At 42.0% G+C, this 21,570-nt stretch overlaps 1 protein-coding gene across 1 annotated transcript; it reads right to left on the bottom strand.

Annotated features, from left to right (window-relative positions):
- Window positions 1–2,342: 2,342 nt before the first annotated feature.
- On the bottom strand, window positions 2,343–21,282 carry LOC132711318 (vomeronasal type-2 receptor 26-like). Its single transcript, XM_087893319.1, has 6 exons — window positions 20,938–21,282; window positions 16,270–16,330; window positions 12,838–12,976; window positions 9,669–9,960; window positions 4,814–4,892; window positions 2,343–3,244 (listed from the first exon to the last, which is right to left on the bottom strand). Exons 1-6 carry the CDS (start codon window positions 21,280–21,282, stop codon window positions 2,343–2,345), a joined length of 1,818 nt encoding a protein of 605 aa, XP_087749445.1.
- Window positions 21,283–21,570: the final 288 nt, after the last annotated feature.

The raw sequence follows: 21,570 nt of genomic DNA, 5'->3' as shown, positions 1-21,570 counted from the left end.
CCACCTTCTTGCGCTTGGGAAAGTAGGAGGGGGGATTTAGTAGAGAGATTGTAGTTAGACATAATAGTATTCTACTTTTCGGTCAAGGTCATGGTGTTCCTGCATCTGGATGAGGAGTGGTTGTAGTGGTGGCTCAACTTGGGACGGATGGTGATTGGGCCATGTGATGGACTGATGGGTGCAGGGGCTGGATTTGGGGTTTTGATTTACTGAGGGAAAACATGGAACTCTCAGATTCGGGTTTTCCCAGATGTGCCAGTATACCTGCTCTAATAAATGGAAGATTTGAGATGATCCCTGTCTCGAAGTTTTCCATTGGAGTTGGGTTGTTCTGCAGGGTTGACATCTTTATTTTGAAAGATCTGCCTCTACAAGGAGGCAATATAGGGCTGAATGCAGATGAGGAATGAGGACAGTGAACTGGAAAAAGTTCAATGAGAAAACACCAAGAGCAATGAGGAATGTTCACACCGACTCATTTATCACCTAATTTTTTAAAATCTCTATCTCCCCATTTATCTCCCAACTTTCCCATTCATCTGAAAAAATTTACATGGCATTCACAAACACTGGTTTGCTTTGAAGGTGCTCAGAGTAGAATTATGACCATAAATTAATGAAACTGATTTTATTTATTTATTTATTTATTTATTTATTTATTTATTTATTTATTTATTTATTTATTATATTTCTATGCCACCCACTCTCTGAGGACTCTGGGTGGCTTACAACAATTGACAGTATACTAAATAGCATATTGCCCCCAACAATCTGGGTCCTCATTTTACCCACCTCGGAAGGATGGAAGGCTGAGTCAACCTTGAGCCGATGAGATTTGATCTGCTGATCTGCTGAACTAGCAGTCAGCTGAAGTAGCTGCAGTACAGCACTCTAACCACTGTGGCACCTCGGCTCTATAACAATAACACAATAGTTATCCTTTCCTACATCTATCCAAGCCACAGGACAGTTATTGTACACTTTCACCAGCACAAAATGTAAAGATGATTGTCAGTTGGGATGACTTTAACAGGCATTTGACAAATTCATGGAAGATACATCCAACAGTGGCTAATATTGCATGGAAATTTCACTCACTCAAATGAACGATTGTTCAAAACATATCAACTCAGTTCTAGTTGGGGCTTCAAAACTGCAGTAAGTTCAAAATGCACAACCTGTATACTTTCAGGTTCCTGACAACATAATACAAGTTTTGCATGGATCACTAACTGATTTCCACAACCAATTTTAGGCACAATTTTAGGCACCTGTAATGGTCTCCATGAAATGGCTTCCAGATAGATATGGACAATCTTGGCTCAACCAATTATATCACAGAGAGAGATTGTTGACCATCCCTTGTTTTAAGGAGGTTTGGAGAGCTGAAGCAAGGAGAGAAAATTGCAGAGCCAAAACTGTAGAACGGCCTTCTGTTTTGTTGGCCTTTGAAAACTCTTGAAATTTTGGAGAGTCTTTTGCATATTTGGTTTGATTTCATCTTGCCATCTGTCCTGTCTCAGACCACACACACACACACACACACACACACACACACACACACCACATATCTCAGACACAGACACACACAGACACTCAGTTGCAAGATACCTCAGAATAAAAGTGGCAGAGTTTCAGGAGCATGACAATGGTTCAGATGCAACAAGGGAAACAACTAGCTATGGCTAGTTGTTCACAACTCCAGGGGGCAGTGCTCATCTTTGTTTCAAAGCTGAAGATCCAGCGCTGTCCGAAGATATCTCTGTGGTCATGTGGCCAGCATGACTAAACGCCAAAGGTGCATGGAGCACTGTTACCTTCCCATCACAGGTGGTCCCTATTTTCTTACTTGCATTTTTTATGTGATTTCAAATTGCTAGGTTGGCAGAAGCTGGAACAAGTAATGGGAGCTCACCCCGTTATGCAGTACTAGGGATTCGAACAGCTGAATTGCTGACCTTTCGATCGACAACCTCAGCGTCTTAGCCACTGAGCTACCACGTCCCTTACCTCTGTACTTACATTTAAATTTGATACTTCTTTAAATGCAATTGTGTCATTTCAGACAATTTATATGGATGCTTAGAAAACTTTCATTGATTGACTTGAGACTAGCTGGTCTCTGGCTTTCCTCAAAACATATTACCCCACTAAGTTCTGTGAGCCTCCCTTGGAAGTTGTTGGAATAGAGAACAGGATTTCCCATAAATCCAGATTTCCAAGTAAATCAGAATGGTAAAACTACACCTATCTGAATAACTTAAACATATATTTGAATTTTGATATTTCTCCTCTCAACTTAAAAACATAACAAAAAGAAAAGAAAAGAAAAGAAAAAGCATTTAAACACATCTTCTTATCAGTTGCTCCTTGTTATTTAAATCAGACCTGAATACAATAATGTAACACTTGGGGAAAAAGATGCAACCTAGGAGCCCAGCACTGGAGGACAAAATGGAGAAGATCTCCACAGCCACCATGGCTTTTCCCCTAGTAGTCAGGTATGACGGGACAAAGGAGACCCACACACTGCAGAAAGCCAACATGCTGAAGGTGATGAACTTGGCTTCATTAAAGCTGTCAGGCAGTTTACGAGCCTGGAAAGCCACAATGAAGCTGGCAAGTGAAAGGAGGGCCATATAGCTCAGGACACAATAAAACATAACAACTGACCCCTCATTACATTGTAGGACCATTTCTTCAGTTGTTGAATGCATGTCTAATTCTGGGAATGGGGGAGAGGTGGATAACCAAACAATACAGATGCTTGCTTGGAATAGAGAGCAGAGAAGGACAATAGAAACAGCCAGTCTTTTCCCCACCCATGTCCTCATCCGAGATCCTGGCTTGGTGGCCTTGAAGGCAAGAGAAACAAGGATAGTTTTGGCCAACACACAGGAGATGCACAATGAGAAGGTGAGGCCAAATGCAGACTGTCTGAGGAGACAGGTGACTCTCCCAGGTTGTCCAATAAAGAGCAAAGGGCAGAGGAAGCAGAACAGAAGGGAAATGAGGAGAGTGTAGGTGAGATCCCGGTTATTGGCTTTGACAATCGGACTGTCTTTGTGCTTCATAAAAGTTCCCAGCACCCATGTTGTAATGAGGAAAAACACAGCAGCAAGAGAAGCTAAACTATACCCTAAAGGTTCTTCATAAGACAGAAAGTTTATCCTTTTCAGGCGACATCCATTTTTTCCTTGATTTGGATACTGATCTTCTGGACATTGGACACAAGATACCATGTCTGAAATTGAAAAAAGAAAAAGACACGTGTTGTAATCAGGAAAAATAAAATAGCAACAGTGACTAAACTGAGTCCTAAATATTCTTTATAAGACAAGCAAATAATTTTTTCATGATGCATCCAACTTTGTAATGATGTGTGTGTTATTTTCAGAGCACTGAAAGTAAGTCAGAATGTCTAAAAAGAAAAAAAAAATTAGATTCATGAGACAGAGAATTAATGCCATGCTTAGAATCATATAATTTTCAATGAACTTCTTCATTGTCTCATTCCACTTCCAAATACAGTGATACTTTGGTACTCAACTGCTTTGAAACTCTTTGAATTTGGCATTTTGACAGGAAAAATTTGTCCCGGTATTCATTGTATGTTCAGTACTCAACACACAAGCTGGAACTAGTCAGTTTTATCTGCATTGTGACTCACTATATTATTCATTGTGGGGAAGAATTGTTTGGTACTCACCCAACTTGCCATGGTCAACTGAGCGTGGCCAACTCACCATGGCAAATTCATGGTGCGACAACTTGCCATGGCATACTCACAACTCATCACGGGACAATTCAGCAATTCAATGTAAGTATTTAAAATAATTTTTAAAATAATTTAATTTTGGTCATTCACATTTCATTTTGTCCCTCCTTTGGCATCCTTTCTTTAATGATTCAATTCCACCATTTCTTTGCTATAAATGCAACTCTTGTCCTGCGGTGGCTTGTCCTGTAGCAAATTGGCCAAGGCAAAATGTCCCACTGTGAGTTGGCTGCACTGAGATGGCTGTGCCGAGTTGTCCTAGACCAGCGATGGCTAACTTTTTTGCTGTCATGTGCCAAAATTGGGGAGAGCGTGGGGGGTCACAGGCACGCGTGCCCACATCCATAATTCAATGTGCCCACCCTCCTGCGCATGTGCATGCAACCCCCCATGCTCCCCCCTGCTTTTGGCATGCGATGGCACAGTGGGCCTGCCCATTTTTCACCGCCCCCCCCAGGCTCCAGAGGCTTTCTTGGAGCCTGGGAAGAGTGAAAATGGCCTTCCCCACCCTGCCGGAAGCCTTCTGGAGACTGGAAACGGCCCATTTTCCAACTTCCGGTGGGACTGGAAGGCCCATTTTTCACCCTCCCCAGGCTCCAGAGGCTTTGTAGGAGCCTGGGGAGGGTGAAAACAGCCTTCCCCACCACCCCTGGAGGCCCTCCGGAGGCCGGAAACAGCTCATTTCCTGACTTCCAGTTGGACCAGAAGGCCCGAGAATCAGCTGGCCGGCACGCACATGTGTGCTGAAGCTGAGCTAGGGCAACACTCATGTACCCACCGAGATGGCTCCGTGTGCCACCTGTGGCATGCGTGCCATAGGTTCGCCATCACGGTCTTAGACCTTCATTTTTGGTTCTCATTATATCTTGAACAAATTAATGTTGAGTACTGAGGTACCACTGTAAAATGACATGAATGCACAACCTGAACAAAAAACAGATTAGCTGAAGGTATTAAGTGATTTCTGTGGAAGTCTGTCTGAAATTTCAACTTCATCTCTATAACAAAAAAAATCAGAGTACTTTGTCAAATTACCCATCTCTTTGGAGATTTTCCCCTCTGGACATGGAACACAATCATAGCAGCAGAATTTTTTCCCTTCATTCTTCCTCTTCTGATAACCAAGGTGACAATAGTCATTGCACAGAGAAACGGGAAGGACCTAATTATCAATATTAAATGTTGGAAGATGAAGATGTATTATTTTGAAGAAAAAATAGTTATTACACTGTAAATAAAATGCTCTATTATATTAAAAGGAATATACTAACCAAAGGATTAACAAAAGGATCAAAAATCAATTTATTTGAAAATACAGTTGGGTTCATTTTAATTGGAAATTTAATTTGAATTTGTGAGCATATTTGATCTGGATTTCCAGGTTTTTCAATTATCAGGATTTCAATATGGGATATTTCATTAATTCAATTCATTGAATGAGAAAAATTGAGTCAATCAAATTCCCTTTAAATCAAAGCACTGATGTATCTTCACTCAAACATGGTAATGTAGTCACTTAAATACATGTGTTTTTCTTTCACATTTTTTTTCAATTTTTAAGGAAAGTATAATAAGTAATGTGCAAAAAATATATTTGTCTTAGTTTTTAACAGTAAAAGTTGAAAGAATGTTCTTCTTGATTTTTATAAGTTGTCTGGAAGAAAAACATTAAATATCCCAACCAAATAAACCCATCTTACAATGGCCATACAATTCCATGCATCCATACCTGGTTAAACAATCTGTGCCAAACTATCATGTCCTCATTTATGTCTAATTCCTTTCCTTTGAGAGCATTAGGGTTCACTTTTCCAACCTGTACTCTCTGGTAAGTGGAATTGGGAAAGACAGCTATATTTATAATATCAAATCCACCCTCCATCTTCTTTTGATCATAAAACGTCAAGGTCTCACCAAGAGAATTATTGAATTTCATGCCTTTCAGAAATCGGTGGAGCTAGATTATTGGGATGAATAAAATAGGAAACTAAAGTAATTTTGTCATAGAAGTACTATACTTTTGAGGGAGAAACTCTGAAAACATAGACAATCTATTTGTCCAACATGTTGAGAAACTGTTTACTGCCCTCAACATAGGGGGTACTGTCAACTCGCAAAACATCCCTTGCCTGCTCTTGAGTTGCCATAGGTAAGGGGAAACTGGCAAAGCAGCACAGCTGCCAAAAACACATTCCAGACATATCTCTCTCAAGGCTGTCTCCCAGGGTTATCTACAGCAGCCGGAGTGGAGTGATCTCTACAACCCACAAAATTGTTCCATTGGTGAATGTGACTGATGACACACCCTGGGGGAAGGGAGGAAACAGGGTCAAGATTGGGTCATAAATTACATGGGGTCAGAGTTGGCCTCACTTGGAATGTGCTGGCATTAAGCTCCTAAAAAATGACTGGATTTCTTTTGAAGCTCGGCTCAAGGCTCATGGTTTAATTAGGGTATCCATTGGAACCCTGACAGGGTAGCATAATAAGACGGTTTCAATACTTCAATTTAAGGAATAGTCAAATAAAAGGTAAAATGGATTCTAGGCTAGCACAACCCCTTGATCCCAGTCCCAGGAAGAGGCATATAAAAAACTGGAGAAACAATTTTCAGACCTGCTCCTCATTTCCCATCTATTTTCATTTCATGTTATTCTCATAGATATAAGGCTGGTAAGGATGTGCTAAGGACTGAACAACAGCTAAGGAGCATTCATTTACTATCTTCATCAATAGGTGAAATTCCTGAATAGATATAGGGCAGTGATGGCTAACCTTTTTGCCATTGCATGCCAGGAGTGGGGGGGGAGCTTGGGGGTGGGGTGTCACACGCACCTGTGTCCACACCCATAGTTCTATGCGCCCTGCCCCTTGCATGTGCGTGTGACCTCCCCACGCTGCCCACGTTCCTGGCACGTGATGGCCCAGTAGGCCCGTTTTTCTCTCTCTCCAAGCTCCAGAGCCTTTCTAGGAGTCTGGGGAGGGCAAAAATGGCCTTCTCCATGCTCCAGAGGCCACCCAGAGGCCAGAAATGTCCCATTTGCCAACTTCTGGTGAGACCAGAAGGCCTGTTTTTTGCTGTCTCCAGGCTCCAGAGCCTTTCTAGGAGACTAGGGAGGGCGAAAATAGCCTCCCCACCCCCATGGAGGCCTTCCAGAGGACAAAAATGGCCCATTTGCCAACTTCTGGGCCCAAACAGGCCATTTCCAGCCTCTGGATGGCCTCCAGGAGGGTGGGGAAGGCCTTTTTCACCCTCCCCAGACTCCTAGAAAGGCTCTGGAGCCTGGGGAGAGAGAAAAACAGGCCTTCCCCACACACCCCAAAGCCCTCCGGAGGCAGGAAACAGCCTGTTTCTCTACTTCTGATGGGCCCAGAAGGCCCAAAAATCAGTTGGCTGGCACGCGCATGTGTGCCTGGAGCTGAGCTCACATGCCCACTGTTCACAATCACGGATATAGGGCTTTGAAAACCAGAAGATGCGTTCAGGGGTTTCCAAGCCCTGGTCTGTGTATGAGTCCACAACCTGTTGGGAACTGGGCTGGGCAAGCGGTGGGCAAGCACACAAATTTCATCTGCACATGCACAGGATTGTGTGCACAGGTTGTGCACACAAAACCATCTCCCCTTCTGCCACTGCCACCGCTGCACCCACTGCCAAACCATAGAGCTAGAAAGGTTGGGGATCACTGTCTTGGTTCATTCAAGTTTTAATCCTTGCATCCTGAAGATGTCCAAGGAATAAAATGGAAAACCTATTACTGTGAACTTAAATCCAACAACAACATAGAAAAATTCAACTGAATTCAGTTTTTTATTTGCTTACACTCAATAGACAGAATCTTTCCTGATTTCTAAACCCTTACTATTCTTATCCTAACAGATATAACCTGAGAGATTCAAAGTATGGCTATTCTAATTCCTTTCTATCCTTTTTTTTTAATATCCGGGCTGTGTGTCTCTTATCTCCCTCAACTTTCTGGAATGTGTTCCCTTCTTCCTGGGAATCTGACTGTTCACTGTAGTCCATCAAACCAGCTCTACTTCTACAAACATCATTTCAATCAATACAAAGATGCAAATAAAGATAAATACAATCAATGGACATTAATATCTGCTTCTTCCCTGTTGAATCGTGCACCCTAACTTTACTATGACCTAGTGCAAAGTATTTGTAGCACACAAATCACCTGCCATGATTGTGAATCTTGATGTGCTGATAATTTATGCCCCAAAAAATGCCTGTGGTTAGATCGAAGTATAGAAATAGTATGTAAAGCTTGAGCCAATACATAGACTGCATTATAGATACTATAGCTGTGCCCGGACATTTCCAGCTCAAAAAGAGCTCTAGGAATGTCCTTCATCCTCTCCTTTCCAGTACAAATTTCACTGTCCGGAAGGGTCAAAGTATGAGTTGGCAATGAACAATCAAATACTTGTTCCCAGAAAAGTGGAAAAAATCTATCTTCTTGAATCCAAGGAGGTTTTATGAACTTCAGGAATTCCTTGAACCCTGGAATGTCTTTGGAGTGAATTGTAAAAAAAATGGCACCGTCCAAACACTGGGCAGGCAAACTCCTTGTTTGCATGCCTGTTAACAAATAGACAATCTGGGCAGTCATGATCCACACCTTTCCCAAGGAACTCTGCTTGTGTCTAGGATGAAACATGAATACAGTATTAATGATCCATGCAATTGTCAATGTTTCGCCACAGACGATAAAGGTATTGATCTTCTCATCAGCTATGTGCTTGTAAATATTTTCCCCTATAAGGTACATTTCAGATAAATTGTCCCAGTGGGTTAAATAGGGAATTCTTTGTGTACAAGCAGAGCAGATTCCATGCTGGGAAAAGAGAGACTCCATGGTCTCCAGAAAATATTCTCCGTGTCTATTATCAATAGCAAAGAGCCCAACCCATCTCCACCCAAAATGTTGAAGCAGTCGGATAATCCCAATGTATTGTGAAGACTCATTCGGAACCATGGAGTAATAAATGGGAATTTCAGCACTATGAATATCCTTTGGGGCAAATGACCCATATGTGAGCTAAAAGAAAATAAATACCTATTATGTACTATCATCATCATCATCATCACCACCATCATCAATTTCTCTTTTTCTATTCGGAAAAGTATATTTCTTGACAAATTTGGTCACATTGTGGCAGTGGTGAAATCCAAATTTTTTTACTACCGGTTCTGTAGTAAACTACTACTGGCTTGGTGGGCATGATGTGGCTTGGTAGGCATGGCTTGGTGGGCATGGGAGGGGAAGGATACTGCAAAATCCCCATTCCCAACCCACTTTGGGGCCAGCCAGAGGTGGTATTTACCGGTTCTCCGAACTACTCAAAATTTCCGCTGCCGGTTCTCTGAACTGCTTAAAATCTCTGCTACCGGTTCTCCAGAACCTGCTGGATTTCACCCCTGCATTGTGAGCTATGTGGGCATTGTTCAGAATATAATCTTTTTTTTTCATCACCCTCATTTGGAAAAAAGGAAGGAGGAGGGAATTTTCATGCCTCTGTTCTCAAAGATCCTACCTGTGGATTTCATCTTTCATTAAACAGTGTGTCATCTGGGTACAAATTTTTTGTGCAATAGCCATTAACATTGGTTTAACCATTAAAAATGAACCATGTTCATTATTTATCTACTTTTGAATTAATACTAATATATAACATATCTACTATTGTAACATTTCTCTTCTTAGCTTATTTGACTTTGTAATACATTTTTGATATTTCATTCCTCTGTTTTTTATTTTTAGTTTTCATATTTATTCTCTAACCATTGATAAAATAACTCCCATATACTATAATATTAGAATGTGCAGAAATGAATATATTAACACTTGCAATTAAAGGAAAGGAAGAAGTGGGCTACCTGTGGAATCTTGTAAAACTGTATAAGGTCTGCAATATAGGATGAGGTTTCAGAGCTGAGTCCCCCAATGACAGAAATGAGATTTTTCCTGGTGTCACACTTGTAGTTGGGGATGAATTTCTGTGACTTGTAGAGGAGGTCTAGAGTGGTCCGATAGGTCATCATTGCATTGTAGTAGCTGTCATGGATATGGAAGCCAAAAGTGACGTTGGACAAGATTTTTGGATTCTCATTGATCTCCTTCACAGCAAATACCAAGGCAAGGACATGCTGGTAGAATTTTGTTATCACGCTGAAAACAGGATAATTTATACGTGTCATTAAACATTTCTAATTCTTGCCATTTTCCTGTAATCTCACGGAGGTGCTTCAGTCAATATTCAAGGACAAAGGAAGAACAGCCATTTCAAAGCTATTGCCATCTCTACTGAACTGAACTAAAGGAAAATGATTCTGGGACTCAGCATTCTGGATCAATGGGTGCCAAATGAAAGGAAACTACAGTGGATGGATAAGAAAATGAGGAATGAAGAAACATCAATAATAATAATAATAATAATAATAATAATAATAATAATAATAATAATAACAACAACAACAACAACAACAACAACAACAACAACAACTTTATTGTCATTGTATGTGTATACACAGTATACCCATACAACGAAATTCATTTAACACCCAAAGACCAGGTCCAATACACATAACAATCCCCAAACACACTCCCACCCACTGCAATTCCCCACCCCTAAACCACCCAAACATCCACACAACAAACCAAGTAATGCTGTCCAACCGCTCATTGATGGTGGCCCTTTAGTTCATTGTTGAGTGCAATTATAGCTCTGGGATAAAAACTATTCAGAAAATGTGTGGTCTGAGTTTTAATTGTTCCGTATCTTCTGCCAGAAGGCAACAGTCCAAAAAGATTGTAAGCAGGATGGGAAGAGTTTCTGAGAATGTTATGCAACTTTCTCAAACAGCAAGATTCAAAGATGTCATCCAGGGCTGGTAGCTAGAGTCTGAAGATATTCTGGGCAGTTTTAGTGATTCTCTGTAGAGCCTTTTTGTCCACTACAGAGCTGCTCCCATACCATGCAAGAATGCCATATGTCAGGACACTCTCAATGGTGCTGCGGTAGTAGGACAGAAGTAAATGCTGAGATAGATTTATCTTCCTGAGCATTCTCAGGAAGTACAGCCTCTTCTGTGCCTTCTTCACAAGCATGTTAAAGGGAAAGGATAGAGAAAAATGTTCTCTAGAGAAGAAATTCAGGAAACTGATGAAAATAACACAATAACAGAATTGGAAGGGACATTGGAAGTCTTCTAGTCCAACCCCATGTTCAAGTAGGATACCCTATACCATTCCAGACAAGCGGCTGTCCAGACTCTTGTTAAAAACCTGCAGTGTTGGATCACCCACAACTTTTGAAAGCAAGTGATTCTACTGATTAATAGTTCTAATTGTTCTAACAGTTCTAACAAAGGAAATTTCTCCTTAGTTCGAGGTTGCTTTTCTCCTTGATTAATTTACATCTATTGTTTTTTGGTTTTCCTCCTGCTCTTTCGGAAAATAGGTTGTGGCAGCCCCTCAAATATTGGAACATGGCTATCATGTCATCCCTAGTATATATAGTATAATATAGTATAGATAGTGTACTATTTATACTAATATCTATAAACCTATATCTAACAGTATAGATTGTAGATATGACTGTGGTCAAATGCATCTTCTTTAACACACTTTTTTTATTGTCTGCTGTCCTGTACCTGTTCAAATCTCCACAGTCAATAATCCCTTGACTTTCTAAATTTTAATAATTAATTGCTCTGATTTCCCCCGCCCAAACTTTGACATACCTGCTGACTGAAAAAGTTTCTCCTCTTTAGGAAAAAAAAAATTGCTTTGCCATTGTTATGCTACAGAAGTCTCTTATTATAAAATAGCTATTTTCACATTTCTGGTAAGTTTAGTGTTATGTAAATTTCCTCCCAGTTTTCTCCTTCGAGCATAAAGGACAGTAGTGGCCAAAATTGTGGAAACCTTTTGGGAAAAATGTATTTTCTAAAACTAGCTAATAACACCACCTTTTTTTTTTTTTTTTTGGAGTAGTACCATAAAATTATATATCAATGGAAAGATAATTTAATCAAGAATGTAAAGCAATAGCTTTTATGAAGGAATTGCTATTAGAATAGCAATTACAGTATAAAGAAGAAAAGTGAAACACGTAGGAAAAAAAATGAGATATACAAAAATTATTCCCATAGAAAAAAGAGATATACAAAAACTATCACCATGTCAGTTAATACTTAGTTGGGTAACCTTTAGCATGAATTACCACCTTACAATGTCTTCCCATGGAGTGGACCAAGTCTTTTAGTTTTGCAGCTGTTATCACGTGAAATCAAGATTGAATGATTGCTTCTATTAACTGGGTTTTATTGCTGGGTCGCTTCTGACTAACAAGTTTCTTTAGTCAGCTCCATAGATTTTTCCATTGGGTTAAGGTCTGGGCTATTCCCAGGCCATTCCAGCAGTGGAAGAGGATTATCTTGAAACTCCCAAAAAAGTGGTGTTATTAGCCATCAAACCTCAAAAATACACTTTTCCCAAAAGGTTTCCACAATTTTGGCCTCTACTGTATATCTAATAGTATAGATTGTAGATATGACTCTGTGGTCAAATGCATCTTCTTTTACACACTCTTTTATTGTCTGCTGTCCTGTATCTGTTCAAATCTCCATAAAATCAACAAACCTTTGGCTTTCTAAATTTTAATAATTAATTGATTTGATTTATTTTCCCCAAACTATCATGCAGCTGCTGACTGAACAGTGTTCTCCTCTTTATAAAAAAATAAAATAAAATTGCTTTGCCATTGCTATGCTACATATGAAATCACAGAAGTCTCTTATTATAAGATAGCTATTTTCACGTTTCTGGTAGATTTAGTGTTTTGTAAACTTCTTCCCAGTTTTCTCCTTCGAGCATAAACTAGGTTTCCGGATCTAAGGTTTTTCCAATATAAAATTTTGTTGCATTAAAAACAAGCAACGCTTTTTATAAAATTTCAAATTCCAAACTGTAGCATTTTTTATTAGAAAGTATTCTCATTATGAAAGGAAACAGACACAAATGTGAAAGGTAAGAATTGCTTACTCTGGACTTTCAAAATACTCCTGAGAGGGATGCTGCTGGAATGAAACTTCATTAAATTGGTAGTTCGCCATGGATACCATCCCACCAATAACAAAGTCCCCTTCCTGGTACCATTCATTTGGAACAGGTATGGGTTCACCTGAATGACATGGCAGAGACTTCACTCTGAAGAGTGGAAATAGAAGAAGAAAGAACATTTGGGCAGCAACTGCTCTCTAGGTATAGACCTTCCACCACCAGTAGCATCCCATGTTGGTCTGCATTCACCAGCCTCAATATTCCTATTAAGATCAAGGCGAAAGACGAACTTTTAGCCCTGATTCTTCTTCTTATAGTGATAATACTGAAAAAGGTCTGAGTGACAATGTAGAGTTCTGTATATATATTTCTTTTCCCTAATGTCTTCTTCAATTGTTTACAGTTTTGATGGAGGGAGAAAATGATTATCATTGAAATAATTTCAGTGGGGAGTTCTGTCTTCAGCATTTTCTTTCCCACTGTTGAATATATATATATATGAAAAGGGGTAGTTGAATTTAATATTTCCTAATTTATTTTCTCTTTGTGACCCAATCATTTGAAAAGTTCAGAGGGGAACTTCAACTCATCAGAAAGCTACACTTTGAGCATTAAAACTTTGATCATTTTTCCACTTTTCAACTAAAAATGTTTTTGTGTTCACGCAAGGTTCACAATAACAATTACACAAATGAATTCCTTTAGTAAAATGAATGATTACAAAAATCACTCCCCAGAACTTTTTGGAAATTAGAACATTGTTCCATATGTAATTTGTAGGCCTCCTTATGAATAACACAACAGATCAGTTAGGTTTAGCTGCAGGACCTGATCCACATCTATCTGAAAGGAATCGGTAATCAGGGAAAGGCAATTGTTCTGAGTGGAATGGGACTTTTAGTCTCTGACTTTTCATTCTCCTCGGGCTTTTCTCCTCGGGCTATTCTCCCCCCCCGACTTATCTCCTCAGCTGGCACGCCTCCAGTCATTTGCCCTGGGGAATGGGCCACCGGCCTCTTCATCCCAGATCCTTCGACATGGCCAATTCACAGAAAGAGGGTTCGTCCTGGGTGTTCCATCCTCTGTGACAATTAGCCCCAACCAATTGGCTAGAAGGGGTGTGATAAAAATCCAGCCAAAGGAGAGAGGTGTAAAAGAATTTGCCAGAATGCCTGACTTCCTTCCTTCCTCTCTCTCTCTCTCTTCCCCCCGGAACCCCACCAATACAGGGAGGAAAGTTGGTTTACTTTAAGTTAGTCTCACTAAATTAAATGCTAGGATTTAAATCCAGCGAAAGGAGAGAGGTGTAAAAGAATTTGCCAAAATGCCTGGCTTCCTTCCTTCCTCCCTCTCTCCCCCACACCAATACACTATTGGGGGACACTATTACTGAGTGGGCTAAAAACCTTCCTCCCTCCCTCCCTCCCTTCCTTCAACCAGTTAGTTAACCAAGTCTGGAAGGGTCCAATAGAAGAGAATTTTCCTTCCTTCCTTCCTTCCTTCCTTCCTTCCTTCCTTCCTTCCTTCCTCCATCCATCCATCCATCCATCCATCCATCCATCCATCCATATACCCACCATAACAGCATAACATGGCTGTTATGTTATGTTTGAGGCTCCTCTAGAGGGGTGGAGCTTAGCGAAGGTTTTCTGTGTCTGTGAAAAAGGAAAGGAAGGCAGGTGCAGAGATAAAAGGCCATTTCACTGGATCACACTGCAGAGAGCACTTGGTTCCTCTTCTGAACTGGAGACCAGGCTATTGGGGGTGGGGGTGGGGATAAAATAAAATAAAGGAAGATGGAAAATGGTTTTTCGAACTCCACCCCTCTAGAGGAGCCTCAAACATGGCTAGTTGCCATGTTATGCTGTTATGGTGGGTAGACGGATGGATGGATGGATGGATGGAAGGAAGGAAGGAAGGAAGGAAGGAAGGAAGGAAGGAAGGAAGGAAGGAAGGAAGGAAGGAAAAATTATCTTCTATTGGATCCTTCCAGACTTCCAGGGCAAATGACTGGAGGTGTGCCAGCTGAGGAGATAAGTCGGGGGAGAATCGCCCAAGAAGAAATGCCCGAGAAGAATGAAAAGTCAGAGACGAAAAGTCCTAGACCCTTTCTGAGTGCAGCTGATACTTGGTACTTGCTTTTAGGGATCCTTTTGTATATCCATGGGAGACCTGCTGAACGTCCCTCCACTTGGAGAGGATCTCTACTCCTTTGTTTCTACCTACTGTAATTGACACTGAAGAAAGGAGGAAAACCAGCACAATCCCATTTAAAAATTAGAATAACAGAGTTGGAAGGGACCTTGGAGGTCTTCTAGTCCAACCCCCTACTTAGGCAGGAAACCCTACACCACTTCAGACAAAATGGTTATCCAACATCTTCTTAAAAACTTCCAGTGTTGGAGCATTCACAATTTCTGGAAGCAAGTTTTTCCATTGATTAATTGTTCTCACTGTCAGGAAACTTCTCCTTAGTTTTAAGTTGCTTATCTCCTTGATTAATTTACACCCATTGCTTCTTGTCCTTCCCTCAGGTGCTTTGGAGAATAGCTTGATTCCCTCGTCTTTGTGGCAGTATTGGAACACTGCTATCGTATCTCCCCTGTTCCTTTTTTTCATTAAACTAGACATACCCAGTTCCTGCAACCGTTCTTCATATGTTTTAGCCTACAGTCCCCTAATCATCTTTGTTGCTCTTCTCTGCACTCTTTCTAGAGTCTTAACATCTTTTTTTTTTTTTACATTGTGGTGACCAAAACTGAATGCAGTATTCCAAGTGTGTCCTTACCAAGTCATTATAAAATGTTATTAACACTTCACGTGATCTTGATTCTAACCTTCTGTTTATACAGCCCAGAACTGTGTTGGCTTTTTTGGCAGCTGCTGCACACTGCTGGCTCATATTTAAATGGTTGTCCACTAGGACTCTAAGATCCCTCTCACAGTTAATACTATTGAACAAGGTACCATGTCACCTATCACCAATTATCTGAGCTGATCCAGAAGGACACTATGATCAATGGTACTGAAAGACACCAAGAAGTCAAGTAGGACAAGAAGAGATGTACAACCCCCATTCCACTGATGCCAGAGATCCTCCAAAAGGGCAACCAATATCGATTCTGTCCTAAACCTGAGCCTTAATCCTGAGTGAAAAGAATGCAGATAATATGCTTCATCCATGGCCTTCTAAACCAATTGTACAACCAAAGATCAAAGTTTTTCTCCTTTAAAAGACAATATTTTCTACCTAAAACAACCTATGACACTGTTACAATTGTAATATCCATTGAGATCCCATTTAAAAATGTTCTGTTATAGATAAAATATCATATTTATCTCCTATGATAAAAGTTTTAATATTCTTAAGTATTAAATTCACATAAATACCATGAATTGAATTTGTGGGTTTACCGTTATGCTGGTGCGGGGCAGGGAATTGGAATCTCCACTTCTCCTGCGCGATTTTCATTACCTGGAAGCCGATAACGGCAAAACAGAACCTTGAAGAGGACAGCGAACAAAAGGGGATAGCCCAGAGGTGGTGGGGTGAAAGGTGATCCTCCACCAAGCAGGGTGGAACCCCCTGAATCCAGTGTGGGAGAGACCGGCTGTCAGAGTCAGGTCTGGAGACATGGCAGCCCGAATGGAAAACGAGGAAGCAGAATAGTGAGAAGCAACAAGAAGCATCGGTGGGAAGAGTTTTACAAAAGGCAAAATATCCTAAGTGTCTCAGTGAAACTGTAGAGGTGGCAGACGAGGGAAAAAAGTGAGTCTCCAAAGAGGAAAAAAGTGGTGCCTTAGTGGTGGGAGTGGAAGGAAGATTGGTGAAGAGTGAAAGTGCTTTGCAAGTGGTGCTGAGAGAGATAAGATTGTGGATTCTGGATTGGATTGGTGAGAAAATCACAAAGGAAGTGTGGTGGCTCCATTACCGGAGCCTGTGTCATCATCAGGAGAGGACTCTGAGAGTGAAGGGAAGGAGTTGGCAAGGCCTCCCTCTCCAGGACCCTCTTCTCTGGCAATGCCTTCGGTGTCTGCCGAAGGGCAAGAGATAGGGCCAGGGCCAAGCACGTCCACGCAGCCACAGATGGACAGTGATGAGGGTAATGAGTCTTGGCTGGACCCATGCCAGCATCGCAGAGATAAGCGCATGCAACAGAAGAAAGGGCGTGCCTGAGATTAGGCTGAGTCACTGGACCACACCCCACAGGATATAAAAGGGAGCGTGGTGGCCAGTCAAACCTTGTGACGAACAAAGCTGAAAGCTTCCACGCCATTCTGCATTGCTGGACTTTTGCTTTAAGACTGGATTATCTCTGGACTTGATTGTAATTATTCAGCTGCTTTCCTTTGATGTATCAGAAGTGGGGAGAAGTTATCTCTCCTCTTTGTAAATAATAAACTCTTGGCAGGCAGCCACTAGGTTGTTGCCAAGTTCCGTTATCATAAGGAAAAGGATTTTGCCGGCTGGTTTGGTCTTTAACTCCTGAACGTCTGTTGGGGTGTGTGCGTGGGGTTGGGGACAGAACAGGAAGTTGGAACTGGGATTGTGGCTGCAAGGAGGTACTGAAGGTATGTGTAGGTGGTGAGCAGGTTGGAGAAAAAAAGAAAGTAAAGAATACCCTTTGAAGATAGAGACGGAGGAAGTGACAGTGACTAGGCAAATTGAAAGCTGCCATCTTTAAGCTTCTTGTCAAAAGCTTCTGGTGATGAAGCACTCAGAACTTCTAATGTGATGTGAAAGAATTTCAGTCTTGGTTTGGGATGCAAACTGCTGCACTACAGACTATTCTCATAATGTGGGAGTGGTCCTAATCTCAAGGGTCCAAGCTCCGGTCTGACACAAGTAGGGAAATGCAAACTGGTTTATTCAGCTGGACTCTGGCACACAATGAGTTCATTCAGCAGCAAAACAGCAGTCTGTAAAGTCTGTTTGAAGCAAGTCCGTTAAATGCAAAGTCAGTGGCGGGAGTGTCCACCTCCTAGCGCCCTTAAATAGGGGAGCCATGCCTCTTCTCTGCACTGGCCTCACCCCTGTGGTTGTCATGCGCCGAAGCTCTGGCCCAGCTAATTGTTGGGCTGGAACATTCCTAGCCTAAATGGTTCTTAATTGGGATTTTAAATTTTATGGTTGGGGGTTTTAAATTGGGAAGCTAATGATTTAATTCTTTTTAATAATCTTAACTTTTGTATTTGTATGTTTTTTTAATTTTGGCTGTTCACTGCCCTGAGTCCCTTCTGGGAGAAGGGCGGTATACAAATTAAATAAATAAATAAATAAATAAATAAATAAATAAATAAATAAATAAATAAATAAATGTAGCTCGTCACATTCTTTATGGGGCCATGCCTCCGTGCCTTGCAGCTGAGCCCTGTTGCTGCCTCTGCTGCCTCTGAGGCTGCTAAGCCAAACCGATCGTGGTGAGGAGCGGCTGTCTGCGCCATGCCTCCCTGCCTCACAGCTGGGCCTCCTCCATCACTGCTGTAGCCATCCCGCACGCCCAGTCACCGGTCACCATGGTCACTGCTCTGGCATTCCCAAAACCCCCCTTCACCCTTCCCACCCCGATATGGCAAGCCCTGGGCTTCGAAGCTTGACACCTAACTAACTCAGAGAAAAGGGAGACTCTGATCTTTGCAATCAAAACTCTGAGGCCTGGAGTTTCCTCAAAATAAGAATTTATTAGGAATGTCATACTAGCACATCTGGGGAAAGCCTGACTAGGAAGGACCCCACCCAAATCAAAACCCAAATTCCTTCCCCCATGTCACATGTCCATCACATGGTCCAATTGGGTTACAATCCCCACTCTGGGTGACTTCAGTCCACACATTTCAAACACCTGATGAGGATGTCCTTGGCTCCCACAGGAAAGAATGTTATTTTGGCTACACATTCCCCCAGCTATCTCTACCTCCTCCCCACTCATGTTCCCACAGCTCCAACCAACCTTGATGTGGCAGCCCTAATGAAACTCTCAAAATGGCTTCAGGGCTGACAGAATGTTTCCACAGTTTCCATTTGAAGTACTAGACTATTGAATTTGATGAATTTTGATTCAATTGCATTTTAAAAGAGAGTACAGTGAACTGCTAACAAAAGGAAGTGGTAGAGAGAATGTAGCCCCGTGAATTGGAAGGGGAGTAATAAATGCAAAATCTCTCATGAAGGAAGGAATTATTTAATAAAAAGTCCACATATATTTTAATTTCATATCTTGTCTCACTAAGCAAATGACTAAGTTAGATGTGGTTACATCCTTCCAATGATTACTCAGGATTTATAGATATTTTAGTTCTGCTTTGTTATTAAAATTTGTGTTTGCTAATAACAACTGATAACCACAACATAATAAGTAAAAAAGAACAAACTCAGAGCAAAAATGAAAAAAAAAATCTTATTCTAGTTTCTTCAAGTGGTTTTCTGTCAGAGACCAACTCTCTATTCTGTAGAGCAAGATAGAAAATTTCACTTTTAAAAAAGGAAATTGCTAACATAAAATTGCAGTTCATCTTCAGCCTATCTTCAGCCTATGAGATTTACATTTGTACTTATATTTAAATTTCATATTTCTTTAAATACAATTCAGTAATTTCAGACAATTTAGGTGGATAGTTAGAAAACTTTAATTCATTGACTTGACAACAGTCTTCTCTGGTCTTGCACAGTAAGTTCTGTGAGCCTCCCTATTCCATCAAGATTTAAGAGTTACAAATAAATCAGGATGGAAACACACACCCCTTCAAAAAAAAAAAAAACCTTAAAATTTAATTTTGAATTTTGCTGTTTCTCTTCTCAACTTTAAACATAATCAAAAGAAGGAAAAAGGTATTTAAACAATTCTTCTTATCAATTGTTCCCTGTTATTTAAACCAGGCCTAAATACAATAATGTAATACTTGGGGAAAAAGATACATCCTAGAAGCACTGCACTAGAGCCCAAGATAGAGAAGATCTCCACAGCCACCATGGCTTTTCCCCTGGTGCTCAGGTATGTTGGGACAAAAGAGACACACACACTGCAGAAAGCCAACATGCTGAAGGTGATGAACTTGGCTTCATTAAAGCTGTCAGGCAGTTTACTAGCCTGGATTATCAACAGATGCAGACTCTGAGAGTGAGGGAGAGGAGTTGGCAAGGCCTCCCTCTCCAGGACCCTCCTCTCTGGCAATGCCTCCAGAGGACACCGAAGGCCAAACGATAGGCTCAGAGCCAAGCACGTCCCCGCAGCCACAGGTGGACAGCGATGAAGAAGATAAGTGCTGGCTGGACCCGCGACAGAGGCGCAGGGAGAAGCGTGCACAGCAGAAGGGAAGGCATGCCAGAGATTAGCTGAGTCACTGGGCCACACCCCACAGGGTATAAATGTGGGTGTAGTGGCCGGTTCAATTTGTGACGAGCAAAAACTGGAAACACTCCATGATCTCTGTGTTACTGGACTTTGCCTGCTTTATCGGACTGCATTTGGATTAATCCTTGTATTGTTGACACTCTGCCTCTTTTATTGGAATGCTGGCAGTCTAATCTTTGTTTTGTGTGAGTAAAGTCTGAATTGGCAGCTAGCCACTGGGTTGCTGCCAGCTTTATCTTCAAAGAGTTTTGTCGTGTGGCTTATTAACTCCGGGCCATCTTTGGGGGTGCGTGTGGGGTATGGGGACAGAACAGATCGGAACCAGGTAAGCGCTCTGTTGGAGAGCCTTATTGATCGTACACTTATAGTCCACGTAGATGCGCACTGACCCGTCCGGCTTAACGGGGGTCACAATTGGGGTCTCCCATCAGCCATGATCGACTGGCACTAACACCCGCTGCGTGATTAACTTGTCCAGTTCTATATCGATCTTGGGCATTAGGGCGAATGGTACCCTCCTGGGTTTCAGCCAGATGGGGGCAATATTGGGGTCAAGGTTGAATGGAATAGGGGTCCCCACATACTTGCCGAGCCGCTCGTCAAACACGTCCTGGATTTCCTGCATCAGGTCCTCCTTCAGGGTGCTTTGCACGTTGCAGACTCCGGTGAATCCCATGCCCAGGGCTCTGAACCAGTCCATGCCCAGGAGGCTTGGGAGCTTTCCGCTGACCATGGTGAGGGGAAGCTTCTCCTGGAATTCCCCGTACTCCACCTGGAACTCGCTGATTCCTTCCATGGGGATGCGGTACCCCTGGTAATCGCACAGTCCCAGCCGCTGGTGCCGTAGTTGCCATCTCTGGATGCTGGGGACGGCCTTCTTTAGCTTGTCCAAGGACATGATGGTGATTGGGGATCTGGTGTTGATCTCCATTATGCACTCATGCCCCTCGATGTCGACCGTCGTGTAGGTCTTCTCCCTGGGGGATGTGCAGGTCCGGCCGATTCGAATGGTGCAGGCCTCGAGATCCTTGGATTTCGTGCTCTTCCTGTAGCCACCCTTCGGATTGGTAATCATCCGCTGCACTGTCTCTGATTGGCTAGCGTTGCTCTGTGGCTTGTAATGGGGGTTCTCCTTGTCTCTGCAGATTCTAGCGATGTGCCCTTCCGCTCACATTGCCGGCAAATGGCGTCTCGGAACTTGCAGGTCTGGTGCGGATGGGGTCCCCCACAACTCGCACAGGCATCTTGGTGGCCTCACCGGTCCTGCCGGTCCTGTTTGGTCCGGCAGACCTCCTCGTCCGACTCTTCCTAGCTTCCCGTGCCTACAGTTTCCTGGTGAACCGGGACTGATTTCTGTGCCGTT

Source organism: Pantherophis guttatus, chromosome 4, assembly GCF_059756535.1.
Source record: "Pantherophis guttatus breed Tessera chromosome 4, ASM5975653v1, whole genome shotgun sequence".
Lineage (NCBI taxonomy): Eukaryota > Metazoa > Chordata > Lepidosauria > Squamata > Colubridae > Pantherophis > Pantherophis guttatus.
The sequence above is the reverse complement of the archived record's forward strand: the minus strand, read 5'-3'. Positions and strand labels throughout refer to the sequence as shown.